Genomic DNA, 13,984 nt, shown 5'->3' with positions numbered 1-13,984 from the left:
GGGTTAAGACTTTAGGGGATGATCCAACAGGGTGAATGTCTTTTTGCATACAGGAAGGATGTGAATTTTAGGAGGCCAAATGTTATGGACTGAATTGTGTGCTCCCCCGTAACAGTGTTGAAATCCTGACCCTTGTACCTGTAAGTATGACCCTGTTTGGAAATAGAGGTTTTTCTTTTGTTATGTTAATGAGGTCATGCCAGTATAGGGTGGATCTTACACCTAATCACTTCTGAGTTATAAAAGGACCAGAATAGACACAGACACACACACACAAGGGGAAGGCAGATGCCATGTGAGGACCATCTACAAGCTAAGGAATGCCAAGAACACCCATAGCTACTGACAAGAAAGGAATCAACAGGACTGAGACCCTAATTTGGACTTTTAGCCTCCAGAACTGTGAGAAAATAAACTGTTCTTTAAAGCCCCCTACTTACAGGGATTTCTGTTATGGCTGCACTAGATAACTAAGACAGTAGCCATGTATCTGATAAGGGTTTAATATACACAATACATAAAGAACTCCTACAACTTAACAACAAAACAACTAACAATAATGGGCAAAAGACTTGAGTATTTCTCCAAAGATATACAAATGGCCGATAAGCACAGGAGAAGATGCTCAATATCATTAGTCATTAAAACCCACTGCCATCAAGTCAACTCATAGCGACCCTATAGGACAGAGTAGAACTGCCCCATAGGGTTTCCAAGGAATGGCTGGTGGATTCGAACTGATGACCTTTTGGTTAGCAGCTGTCATGGTTTGAATTATGTCCCCCCAAAAATGTGTGTATCAATTTGGCTGGGCCATGATTCCCAGAATTGTGTGGTTGGCCTCCATTTTGTGATTGTAATTTTATGTTAAAGAGGATTAGCGTGGGATTGTAACACCACCTTTACCCAGGTCACATCCCTGATCCAATGTAAAGGGAGTTTCCCTGGGGGGTGGCCTGCACCACCTTTCTCTCTCAAGAAGCAAGCAGAAAGTGGGGGACCTCACCTCATCAAGACAGCAGTGCTGGGAGCAGAGCGCGTCGTTTGGACCGGGGTCCCTGTGCAGAGAAGCTCCTAGTCCGGGGGAACACTGAAGAGGAAGAGGGCCGACGGAGAGAAAAAGCCTTCCCCTGGAGCTGATGCCCTCAATTTGGACTTTTAGCCTACCTTACTGTGAAGAAATAAATTTCTGTTTGTTAAAGCCATCCACTTGTGGTATTTCTGTTGTAGCAGCACCAGATGACTAAGACAGCAGCCAAGCTCTTAACACTATGCCACCAGGGCTCCTAAGGGAAATGTAAATCAAAACCACAATGAAATACCACTTCATACCCACTAGTATGGCTATTATCCAAAATGCAGAAAATAACAAACATTGGTAAGAATGTGGAGAAATTAGAACACTGATCCATTTTTGGTGGGAATGTAAAATACTACATCTGTTGTGTAAAACAGTTTGGTGTTTCCTTCAAAAGTTAAACACAGAATTACTATGTTGTTGTGTACCATCAAGTCAATTCCGACTGATAGTGACATAGTATGACAGAATAAAACTGCCCCATAGGGTTTCTAGGCTGTAGTCTTTACAGGAGCATCAAACATCAAACCATCAACCTTTTGGTTAGTAGCCCAGTAGTTAACCATTGCATCACCAGGGCTCCTTAGAATTACCATACCACCCAGCAATACTATTCCTAGGTATATGTCTAAATGAATTGAAAGCAGCGACTCAGACAGACACATGTATAGCAATGTTCATTGCAGCATTATTCACAATAGCTGAAAAGTGGAAACAACCAAAGTGACCATCAAGAGATGAATGGATAAACAAAATGTGATATACCTATACGATGGAGTTATGCTGCAGCTGCCAAGCCAAGGAATGTTCCTGGGGCTACCGGAAGCTGAGAAAGACAAGAAAGGATCTTCCCTTAGCCTTTGCAGAGAGAGCATGACCCTGCTGACACAGTGAATTCAGACTTCTAGCCTCTAAGACTGTGAGACAATAAATTTCTGTTGTTTTACACCCACCTATGTACTCTAGGCAACAGGGAGATGCTTCCCTCCCAGACACTCAGGGGCAGCTGTCAGCCCCTTGCCTTGCTCAGCGTGACCCCCTATTGCAGCCAGATACCTATGCCTACACCAATCACCCATGCCAGTCTAGGACTGTAGGTGAGAGCCTGCATCACACACTGGGTGACCGACTACCTGGACACCCTGAATCCATACCAGAAAAGTAAACAGAATCCTGTGTTCACATACTTGGTAACAGATCTAACCACCTGGTGACAGGATGTTAGAGCTTCAGAAGTGCCAATAATCAAACTAGCTCACACGAGCAGCCTATTTGGGCATATCAAAACAAAACCAGAAGCTAGGACAAAGTAAGCAAATATAAAATAAATATAATAACTTATTGATGGCTCAGAGACAACAGTCAATAATCACATAAAGAGGCAGACAATGATGGCTTCAGCAAGCTTCCAAGAGAATCAAGAAATTTTCTGGAGGAAGAGAATTTCTTGGAATCCAGAGGCGGAATACAAAAGATTAATATACAGAACTCTTCAAGAGATCAGGAAGGAAGGAGATTGGACAAAACACAGACCAAGCTAAGAAACAGGAAGAAAAAAAAAGGATCTTAAGGTTATTCAAGAACATAATGACAAACAGGCTGCAAGAATCCATAGAGAGACAGCAATCAGAAATCCAGAAGATTAACAATAAAATTTCAGAATTAGACAATTCAGTAAAAGTCATAGGAGCAAAACTGAGGCAACAGAAGTCTGAATTAGTGAAGTTGAAGATAAAGCACTTGACACCAACTTATTTGAGGAAAAATCAGATAAAAGAATTTTTAAAAATGAAGAAACTCTAAGAATTATGTAGGATTCTATCAAGAAGAATAACCTACGAGTGATTGGAGTACCAGAACGGGGGCGGGGGGAGGGGGTAACAGAAAATACAAAGAGAATTGTTGAAGATTTGAAGATTTGTTGGCAGAAAACTTCCCTGATGTAATAAATTTCTGTCATTTTAAGCCACCCACTTTGTGGTAATTTGTTACAGCTGCTCTAGAAAACTAATAGTATATTTTAATGCTAAGCATTTCATGTGATAAAGGATTGTGAAAAAGGAAAACAGACTGACAACTTCATATTTAAAAAATTATAAACTGAATTCAAATGATAGTAATGTGGGTTTTAATAATTACAAGGGATTAAACCTGTGATGACCAGAAGGAAGCCTTTAACACGAAGTATTTATTATACTTAATATACTGGAAAAAATCAAAACATTTTAATACGTTACACTAAGTCTATTCATTTTGCCATGACCTTGCTAGGGATTGCAAGGAGCCCTGGTGGCGCAGTGGTTAAGTGCTCTGCTGCTAACCGAAAGGTTGGAGGTTCAAATCCACCAGCCGCTCTGTGGGAGAAAGATGTGGCAATCTGCTTCCATAAAGATTACAGCCTTGGAAACCCTACGGGGCAGTTCTACTCTGTCCTATAGGGTTGCTATGAGTCAGAATTGATCAGACGGGCCATATATATATTTTTTTAAACTAGTGATTATCATTAGTTATATATATTGTAATTCAAAAGCATCAAATTTTTTATCAAATTTTATCTGAGAATAAAGGGATTAAAAGAAACACATTTTTAGAATTTAAAATACCAACACACTTAAGTAACTTAAAAGTAAGCTTTCTACCCACAATTGAAAGATTTGAATTTTTCTTTTTTATTATCCCAGCAAATGTTACACTAGAGAAAATGATTTGGAAAATACAAATAGATTCATTAAAAACACAGGCTGATTACTGATACCTACTTCATTCATAAGTATGCAAAACAATTTAGTTATAATGCAAAGCTGTAATTCCTTTTCCTAACAAAGCGTTATTTTATAAAACTGTAGTGTGATCATTGATTCAATTTTAATACAAAATACTTATATATACAATATAAAAGTAAACTGGTATACTGCCTTCCACAAAGAGAGACATTAAGGCGCTTTACAAATATACCAATATGTTGACCCAAATTACTTTTTGCTTCAGGTGAAAGCAAACAGGCTAAATATTTCACTTTAAATACCAAATGGTTTCTTGTTTTTATTAATTTTTTTTTTCTAAAGGTACCGTGGGTAACAACAGCAGCAATGTCTAAAAGTCCTCCCACTGCATTCTCTAATTTCTAACATATTATTAAGTCAGAATAAAACATTTCCACTCACAGTTTTGCACTTTGCAACAGCAGAAGGTAATAACTTTTTAAAAAAGTCAATCTCAAAGTGACTTCTTAGTCATACATTCTAGAGTTTCTATTACAAAGAAAAAGGTAGAAAAGATACAGCAATAGGGCCTGCCTTAGGATACCACTGGACAATACATAATAGTATCTACAATTACATAATTATAGAGCACATTTTATAAATACTATTGATATGCATAAAAAAGGGTTAAGTATAAGAAAGACAGTACATTTTCTAAGGAGTGGGAAAATTATTTTAAAAAGAAAACATGTATAACCAATGTTTTCACTATTTCAGTTGAGAGCATATATATTTTTGATGTTGTAGTTCTTATTTTTTTGTCAGGAAGCACCAAATTTTGTAATAGAAGAACTGGATATAATTTGGGAATAAGATAGCTTAAAGTAAGTATAGCTAAACTATTAAACTGCAGATACCAAAGGCTTGTATACTGCTTCAGATAAACACAAAAAGCTTATACTGTCAGAGGAAATTTTAAAAGTATAAAATTTGTAGTGTCCATTATATTTGAGGAATAAGGGCATACAGATGAGGGGAATAGGGGCAGGAAGAGGCAGACAGCATCTCAGTTTTCCTACAATGCAAGTGGAACAAAGTTGGTTTAGTAGTGTCGTTGCTCCATAGCCCAGAAGTGAAACTAAATGGAAATTTAAGTACATCTCACTGAAAAAAATCTTAAGCAAAAGTAAGATCTTTAAAATGTGAGTACTGTCTCAAAATTCTTGAGCTAACTAGTTTGTTTTACATAGGATTTTATGGGACTGATCAAATGTGCCATGAAGTTAAGACTGCCATATCACTACAGTGCATTTTTAGAATTCTCTGATTAGAACTCCTGTAGAAATACTGTAACAAATCTGTAACAAGCTAAATACATATTTCAGTGCCCTGAAAATGGTGTGTTTAAAAACATCTTAGTGCTGTACCTGCAAGAGAGAGGCATTCATAGGGACATCTTATCACATGCTACACAGACTTTTTCCATCACAAATTAGTATTTATACAAAGGTGCTAATTTGAATACTGAATAAATTAAAAGCCAAGTTCTTAGTTTAATAAGTCAATTTTATTATAGGACAGGAGTCCCTCACCTACAGTCTAGGTTTCAACGTGTCCAAAATCCCCTGAAACTGTATGCAATGTTAATGTGTACGTTGATATGTATTTTTCTGGGAAGAGAGTCCACAGCTTTTATCTGATTTTCAAAAGGACCAGTGACCTCAGAAGACACACTATTACATGGCAGTGATTTTCAAGCTGGGCTCTGAGAATGCCACCTGGAGAAAGGTGGGAAGTGTAAGCTAAATAAATGTATTTTGCCCTCTCCCCAATTAAACTGCAACAACTTTGCCTTTAATTTTACTCACATATATGGTTTCCATTAGCTTTTAAATGAAGAAAGCTAAGGGTTTGAAAATCACTAGAATTATGCCTCTTATCCACAAATTTTGTTTTAATAAAACAATTCCTTATAAGTGGAGCATAAGAAAAGGAAACAAAATATAGATTTTACTAATGTCAAGAACAGAGCCCTTTTTCCCCTTCCTAAAAGACAAGCTAAATGTATTTTGGTATGAAACCACAAGTCCCTTAAAACCCAAGCATATATAATAGGCATGCTGAAAAACATATTATTTAACCTTAAATAAGTTAGGAGATTTGCATTTTCTACTAAGACCACTAAAACTTTTCCTAACTGCTAATGGCCATCTCAATTAAGAGTTAATTATTAATTATTTTCTTCACCAGTTAATCTGCCCTTAGTTAAAATACTGCCAAATAGCCAGATTTTTCTTTGCCAATCAGTCTAAAAGAGGAAACCTGTAACATTACTGATGACATAATCAAAAGCAGCACTATACAGAAGTACTTTTCTAGTGAGTACCCACAAATAATTACTAATCAGAGTTTCATGTGAAACAGAATCATCTCTTAGGATGGCTGAAAATATGTTTTTAAATCTTGAAATAAAAACATGAAAGAACTTAGCTTTTAATAGTCTAAAATTTTGATTTACAGCAGCTTTGTTTCCTTTTAAAATGGAGGCAGTATTAAAAATATCAATATGGAAAGAAAACTGGTAGCGCTTTCGCTTCTTTTAAAGCCAGTAATTCTTGAGAAATAAATGCTAGAAGATTACATATTACATAGAGGGGAAAAAAGATAAGCTGCATTCTTTTTCCTTCTGATGAACACATTAATGTTGTCTCAAACCTGTATTTCCCAGTTCTAGGTTGTGAATTATACAGATTATGATTAGCCCAGGAACACTCACCAACATGATGGCTTAATTTCTCTAGCTTATTTTGAATCAAAAACAAAGTTATGGGGGGGGGAACAAAAAACAAACAAAAAAAAAGAACTCTGTAAATATAGGGGATATTTCGTATTTGGTTAAAGCAAGATGAAACGAACTGTCTTTCAAAAAATTTTCAAAAATTCTTAAAAAATTATTTAGCATATGTACAAATAGATACCAGGCTTTTCCTTTTTAAACAAAGCACTATTTTTTTAAGTACTTTAAGTACCAAGAACTGACTACAATATTGAGTTCATAATTTACTTTCCTTATAACAATTTTTTTCTAAATTACTGATTAAAAAGGTGGGAATAAATTAACATTTTAAAGAGTTCCCATAATTTAGAAAATAAAATATTGTACACAGAGCACACATACACAGCTCTATCACATTTGCATATTTTTACTCTCAGAACCTCAAAAAACCCTGCATTTGAGGCCTTTTTGCAAATCTTCATTACAGAACCATGGTTCAATTATTTCCTAGCATGTTAAACATATACTAGGTCAGGATTTTTGATCTCTGAGCCTGTGTGTTGATCATCTTCATCTGACTGTTGCTCTGAACCTTGTGAATTAATGTATTCATATTCAATAGGCTTTGGATAATTGTATGGGTAACCGTTGTCATCAAAAAACCTCCGAAAGGTAAATTCATAGAAAGCATGTTCAGGGTGCTTTCCATTTTTATACCATCCATTGAGAGTGTCATTTACATTTTCTTCCTCATTACCATCACTCCATAACTTATCAGGATCAACTGGATCAAAATTTGATGTATCTGTTGGGTGTGTGATTTTAGGAATGTATGAAGCAGACTGCTGTCTCAGGTCACTGGAGAAATCAATCGTTTTAAAAAATGAATGAGCTTTTATTTCATCAGCACCATTCTTGCCTAAGCGGTCTTCTGGTCCTCGACAAAGTTTAATAATAAGGTCAGAGGCTTCAGGACTCAGTTTAGCTTGCGGTGGAATGTGAAGAGATGTTTGCCAGTTGATAACCTTTAACAAAGATTTTTAAAAATTAGGAGGGAAGAGATAAAAAATAAAAAAATTTCCTCTGATTTTTATACCAAAAAAAAAAAAACTTACAGGTCAATTTGTGTTTTTTAATGAATTGCCATGGTATTTCCCTTTCCATACCTTTATTAATGCATCATGCCTGGAAAATAACTTTTTCTCCCACATCCTCCCCTCTAGGCAATCTATACTCACAGTACAAGACTCATAAATTATATCTCCCCTGTTAAGCCCTCCACCTCTGGTAGAAATGACTACTTCTACTGTGCCTCCACTGCACCAGGTATTTACTTCTATCAAAATACCCCTAATACTTGTGGTATATCTATGTCCTTCCACTGGAGTGTAAAATACCATAAGACAAGGGAGCATGTTTTATTTGTCCTTGTATTTCTCAGTGCTTACAAATTGCCTGGCATATAATAGATGCTCAATAAATCTTTGTTCCAGTTTTGAATAAACTGGAATGAGGAAGGAAGGCAGGAATGCCGAGTGAAACCAGACTATCTAGTTTCTCCCCCTGAACCCTTGGAGGCAGGGGGAATGGCATAGGAACTTACCAGCTACCACAGAGGGAGAAAAATATACTTCCTCTTCTAGCATGTTTATCTTAAAGTCTTGTCCAGGTTAGAAAAAGGAGATGCCTCAACTAATAATAGAATATTTCTTTGAATTCTTTTTGGGAAAAAAGAAAATCAAAATATAATGGCAGCTGTTTATGCCTGATACTTGGGTTAGTTTCCCAAGCTCCTCTCTTTCTGTGATGCCCCTGGTACTTTCCAATTCCCTGAGGCTCCTCTTTTTGGTTTTCTGACCAGAAGTGAGGGCTTTATTTGCCCCATTCTGCCACACATGTCTTGTGACTGTGCTTTTTAAACCCAAGTTATTTTTGGGCAAGGTGGCAAGAGGATAGAGGGAAAAAAGCAAAATGGATTTCCCATCCAGTTGGAATTACATGCTTTCCATTTACAATTGGAGAGTTTTAGGTGCCTACGGGCCCCTACTGCCACTTCTGCTACTGCCAAGGAAACCCTTTCCACACCTCAAACCTAAACTAGAGGGCTTCTCCTGGAGCACTCTCTGTGCTGATGTCCACTTCTGGGTGCCGAGCTACCGCTGAGTCCAGCCTGGGGATACCAGTGGGAAAAAACCAGTAAACTCACCACTAGGTTCAGTGGTACTTTTGAATTCTCATATTCTTCCCCAATCTGCCCATTGTTATTCACTTTTCAGTGTCCTCAGAGAGCTGTTTCAAGCATTTTGTCCAGGTTTTAAAGTTACATTTGGTGGAAAAGTCAGGGTGGAGTGTGCCTATTACGTCTTACTCAGAACCAGAACCTCTCTCTGGCTGCTTTTAAAGTCTTTTCTCTCATTAGTTTTCAGCAGTTTGACCATGATGTTCCTATATGTAGTTCTGTCTTTATATGCATCCTAATTTTCACCATTTGGTAGCCACTTTAGTTATTAAATTTTCACTACTACTATAAATAACCACACTATCTACAATGCAGGTATTTTTCTTCTTACGAATCATTTCCTTGAAGTTCCAAGAAGCTATATTATTAATTGGGGTCAAACGTTATCAACGTTTTCATGGCTCTTGTTATAACTCCAGTTGTACTCTTGAGGACTGAAATGGTTAAGAGTCCCACCTTCAAATAAGAGAGTTACTGCTACATAGTCTACACCTTACCTTCACTTGTGTTTCTAATGGTGTTTGTGCCAAGAAAGGAGGTTGTCCCACCAACATTTCAAAAAGAATTACACCAACACTCCACCAATCACACAACTGTGTATATCCTAAAATAAGACACCAAAATTACACAGTTATTCATAAGCACTTTTTTAAGAACACTCAGGATTAGTAAAATCAAAATTAACGTTAAATCACCAGTTTATTTTGTAAAACTAATATTTTTATTATAAACCTGAAAAATAAAATATATTCTAGTATAAGTTTTGGCTAGTCTAAAGGTATATCAAGATTATTTATGAAACAAATAAATGCTTTTACCTGTTCGTAGCAACACTTCAGGTGCAATATAATTGGGAGTCCCAACTAAAGAATGTGCTAGACATCGCTGGTGCTGGCGTGCAGCTCTTCGCTCTAGTGGCTTCAGTCTATCTCCACATCGACAGTTAGAGGGGTCACCCCATTCATTACTGAAATCCATGCTATCTTGTCGTGGATGGTCACCTGTATGTAAAAAAAAAAGAAATAAGGCAACAAGGACAAGTGTAAACCTGAATTCTGTTTAATTTTAAACATCATGATTTAGAGTTAGCAGCATTTTCCCGTAACAAGCTAAGGCACAATGTACGCCAAATCACTGACAGTGTTTATTACCAACTGGAGCCTGCTTTCTGAGATACCAGTAGGATAATCTTACACTAGGAAAAATGAGCCTAAGATTCAGTAATTTACTTATTGTTAAATGATGACAATATAGGTCATAAACAGATAAGGTTAAGAATTATTCACACTGCTCCCATTACTATTCTGACGAAGTTTCAAACAAATTAGATCAGTGTTTCAGTCGTTCGACTAATATTTAAATAAAAAAAAGGTAACAGTGAATAAGAAAGACAAGGTTCTTCTCACAGACAGCTTGCATTCTAGTAGGGGAAAGAACACAACAAATAAATATATATGTAAGAATCAGTGCTTTGTCCCAAGCAGAGAATTAAAATGGGGTGATGAGATAAATATGACTAGACAGCTACATCAAACTGGGTGGTTGGGGAAGAACTATTAGAAGGTGACTAAGATGTAGAAAAACAAGGGGGACCCAACCATTTGAAAACCAGGGCAAGGCGTTCCACACAGAAACAGTAGCAACAGAGAGAAGACCACTATGGTTGGTGACTAGGTAAACGGGAGAATGGAAAGAAATGGAGCAGAAGCTAGTAAAAGTAGGTTTTGTACGCAGGAAGAAATGGTTTGCATTTTACGCCAAGTACCAAACCAAAAAAATCAAACCCATTGCTGTCCAGTTGATTCCAACTCATGGCAACCCCATGTGTTACAGAGTAGAATTGCTCTGTAAGGTTTTCTTGGCTGTAATCTTTATGGAAGCAGTTCGCTGAGCCTTTCTTCTGTGGAGCCACTGGTGGGTTTGAACCACTAACCTTTATGTTAGTGGCCAACTGCAAACTGCTTATACCACCCAGGGACTCCAAGTATAGCGGGAAGCTAGTGGAGAGTTTGAATCAAGAGAATGATAATATCTGATTTATCTTAAAAAATAAAAACTCCAGCTGCTGTGCGGAGAATAGATTATAAAGGACACAAGGGTGAAAACAGAGCAGATGGAAGGCTATTTGACAGGTGAGCTTGGACTAGGATGGCAATAGTGGAGATGAACAGACACAGACTGATTTGTGATACATTTTAGAGGTAAACAGGACTTGATGTGGAAGGCATGGGGAAAAAATCATGGATAACTAGGTGGGTGGTGGAGGTACAATTACTAAAGTAGGAAAGACTGGAGGAGGAAGAGACAGGAGGTGGGGGATTAAGAGCTCTTTTTTGGCAATGTTAAGTATGAAAGGCCTATTAAAAATCAATGTGAAAAAACCAAAAACAGAACAAAAAAAACCCATGTGAAGATCTCTAGTAAGCAGCTGGATACAGAAATCTGGAATTTCAGGCAGATGTCAGGTCTAAAGACAGCAATTTGGGAGTCACTGACACATGGAGAAAAAAAATCAAACCTGTTGCTGTCGAGTTCAGTCCGACTCAGAGTGACCCTATAGGACAAGGTAGAACTGCCCCATAGGGTTTCCAAGGAGTGTCTGCTGGATTCGAACTGCCAACCTTTTGGTTAGCAGCCAAGCTCTTAACCACTACAGCACAGCAGTATAGAAGTATAGAGAAAAGTAAGGAACTGATTACAAAGTTCTGAAATAATGGTTATGTCTGTGGCTAAAGGAAGGGGAAATGATTATTTAGCATGAGTTGGAATTGACTCACCAGCACCTGGTTTGTTTTTTTGGTTCTAAGGTATTTGATAATCCAGTTCTTAAGCTGAATGGTGGTTATGGAGTTTTATAATTATTTTTAAAATGTTTTTACTTTTATGGCATTTCAAAGTAACAAAATGCAAAGGGGTTAACTGAAAAATGTTAATGATATTTAGAAATAATCAAATCTAACACACTCTTTCATTTTATAGGTCTGAGTGTTTGAAGGAGTCACCCAAGTTCATCCAAGAGTCAAGTTGTGACCCAGGTCTTCTGGCTCCCTATCCAGTGATAATACCATCTTACATTTTATTGCATTAATAAATCACATTGACATGTACAAACTAAATGTTATGATTTTACTCACCACTCTGATAGTACTTAGAATCATGTGTCCATCTGAAGCCAGTGCAGAGGCCGAAGTCAGTCAATTTAATATGACCATCACGATCAATCAAAATGTTATCTGGTTTAATATCTCTATGAATAAAACCCATTTTATGAACACTTTCAACTGCACAGGTAAGTTCTGCTATGTAGAATCGTGCCAGATTTTCTGGAAAGATGCCCAATCTAATTAAGAGACTCATCATATCACCCCCAGGAATGTAGTCCATTACAAAGTATAAATTGTCCTTATCTTGGAATGAATAATATAGACGAACTACCCATTCGTTGTCTGCTTCAGCCAGGATATCTCTCTCAGCTTTAACATGAGCAACTTGATTTCGAAGCAGGACATCTTTCTTTCGAAGAGTTTTCGTTGCATACAAAGCCTTAGTATCAACTTTTCTTGCTAGACAAACTTCACCAAAGGCTCCTATTCCTAGTGTTTTTATCTTCACAAACATAGACTTGTCCATTTTAGCCCTTTTAAGACGGATGTAATTAGATTCTTTTTGGCAAAGCATCTTTCTCATTTGATCCTGGGCATCTTGAGATAATCCAACCTAGACAAATAAACTAAATATTAAATGAGGAATTATCTTCTTTCTATATTGAATATTAAGAAATATCTTGAAAAATTCAGGCATATATTTAAAGGTTAAATGTGTAATTTTTAATAAAGCATGTTAGAAATCTAGAATATATTTAAGAGAAAATTAATTATCAAAAGTGCAGTTTAAGAAATAGTTAACAGGATATACAAGGTAAGTGAACAGAGACTGTGCTGTTGGGGGCAAGGAGAAGAGGATCCCAATGGTCAGCTTTCTACTCCTCTCTAATGTACTCAAAAAAAGTCCCCAATGTGCAGTAAGCAAATACCTGTTAACATGCATCCTCATCTATCTCTCTACACATTAAAAAAAAAAAAAAAAAAAACCATTGCCATCGAGTCAATTCTGACTCATAGTGAACCTATCGGTCAGAGAACTGTCCCATAGGGTTTCCAAGGAGCTGGTGGATTTGAACTGCCAACCTTTCGGTCAGCAGCCAAACACTTAACCACTGTACCACCAGGGTCTTCACGCATATTCATCCCTAAATATATGATTAGATTACCTTCATTAGTGGAATGTCTAGGCCTCAAATATTCTTCCTCCCATTTTATCCTTTGTGAAAAGGAATTCTTCCACTCTACATTGATTTATTCTCAAAAACTGATGCTTTTAAGAACAAAACAATGCCTTCTCTAACCTAACCACCCTTTCCCCATTCTTAATAAATAGACAGCAGTCATTAATACCAAACCAAAAACCCGTTTCTGTCAAGTCAATTCCGACTCATAGTGACCCTATGAGACAGAGTAGAACTGCACCATAGGGTTTCCAAGGAGCGGCTAGTGGATTCAAACTGTCGATCTTTTGGTTAGCAGCCAAATGTTTAACCAGTGTGCCACCAGGGCCCCTGGTATAGTCGTTAATAGTCAGTTTTATATCTTTCTCAGGGAATTAGGGTAAGACTGGGAGTCACAGCCTACCACTGAAGCAAAATACAAAGAGCGTCTCCTAACTTATTTAAAAAAAATAACCTGTTTGGTTACAAAAGTATCTTTTACATATTTTGGAACATTTCAAAGAATAGTTACTGTGACTTACAAAGACTTCAGATTAAAAATAAAAAAATAACTTTTAAGTATATACCTGGACTTAGAAGGCAGAAGAGTTTATTTTTGACTAATTAATAAAAAAACTAATACAAAAGGGTTTAAATAGAAAAAGAATTCAACTGGAAAAGTAAGTCTAATTCTAGAAATGCAAGACTAATCGAAATAGAGCAACCTCATGCTTCTGTTAGGATGCGCATCTGCATGCAACAAATCTTTTAAGAAGGGTGGCATGCCAGTCTTAGTATAGAACTGTTTCTCTTAAAATCTTACTTGCCTACACAGTAATGGAGGCTACAGAAGTCAGCAAAGCTTCCAACACCATAAAAGTTTAAATCAGCTATTAGTGAAAGTGAAGAGGAAAAAGGAAAAATA

The 13,984-nt window shown here is 36.9% G+C and overlaps 1 protein-coding gene across 3 annotated transcripts in view; it reads right to left on the bottom strand.

The window, feature by feature from the left end:
* Positions 1-3,460: 3,460 nt before the first annotated feature.
* The window catches only part of LATS1 (large tumor suppressor kinase 1), a 46,908-nt gene continuing 36,384 nt past the window's right edge, over positions 3,461-13,984 (bottom strand). For 2 of the 3 annotated variants that reach the window (XM_004368836.2, XM_023729142.1), the window contains exons 5-8: positions 11,930-12,512; positions 9,614-9,796; positions 9,293-9,399; positions 3,462-7,581 (exon numbers count right to left, since the gene is read on the bottom strand). In XM_004368836.2, coding sequence (XP_004368893.1) covers positions 7,072-7,581; positions 9,293-9,399; positions 9,614-9,796; positions 11,930-12,512 — 1,383 coding nt within the window. In that variant the 3' untranslated portion in view covers positions 3,462-7,071. Of the gene's footprint in view, positions 7,582-9,292; positions 9,400-9,613; positions 9,797-11,929; positions 12,513-13,984 lie in introns of all 3 variants that reach the window. The other variant, XM_023729144.1, reaches the window with a different exon arrangement.

Source organism: Trichechus manatus, unplaced genomic scaffold (assembly GCF_000243295.1).
Source record: "Trichechus manatus latirostris isolate Lorelei unplaced genomic scaffold, TriManLat1.0 scaffold00002, whole genome shotgun sequence".
In the NCBI taxonomy this organism is placed as follows: Eukaryota; Metazoa; Chordata; class Mammalia; order Sirenia; family Trichechidae; genus Trichechus; species Trichechus manatus.
This window is presented reverse-complemented; position numbering and strand designations above follow the sequence as displayed.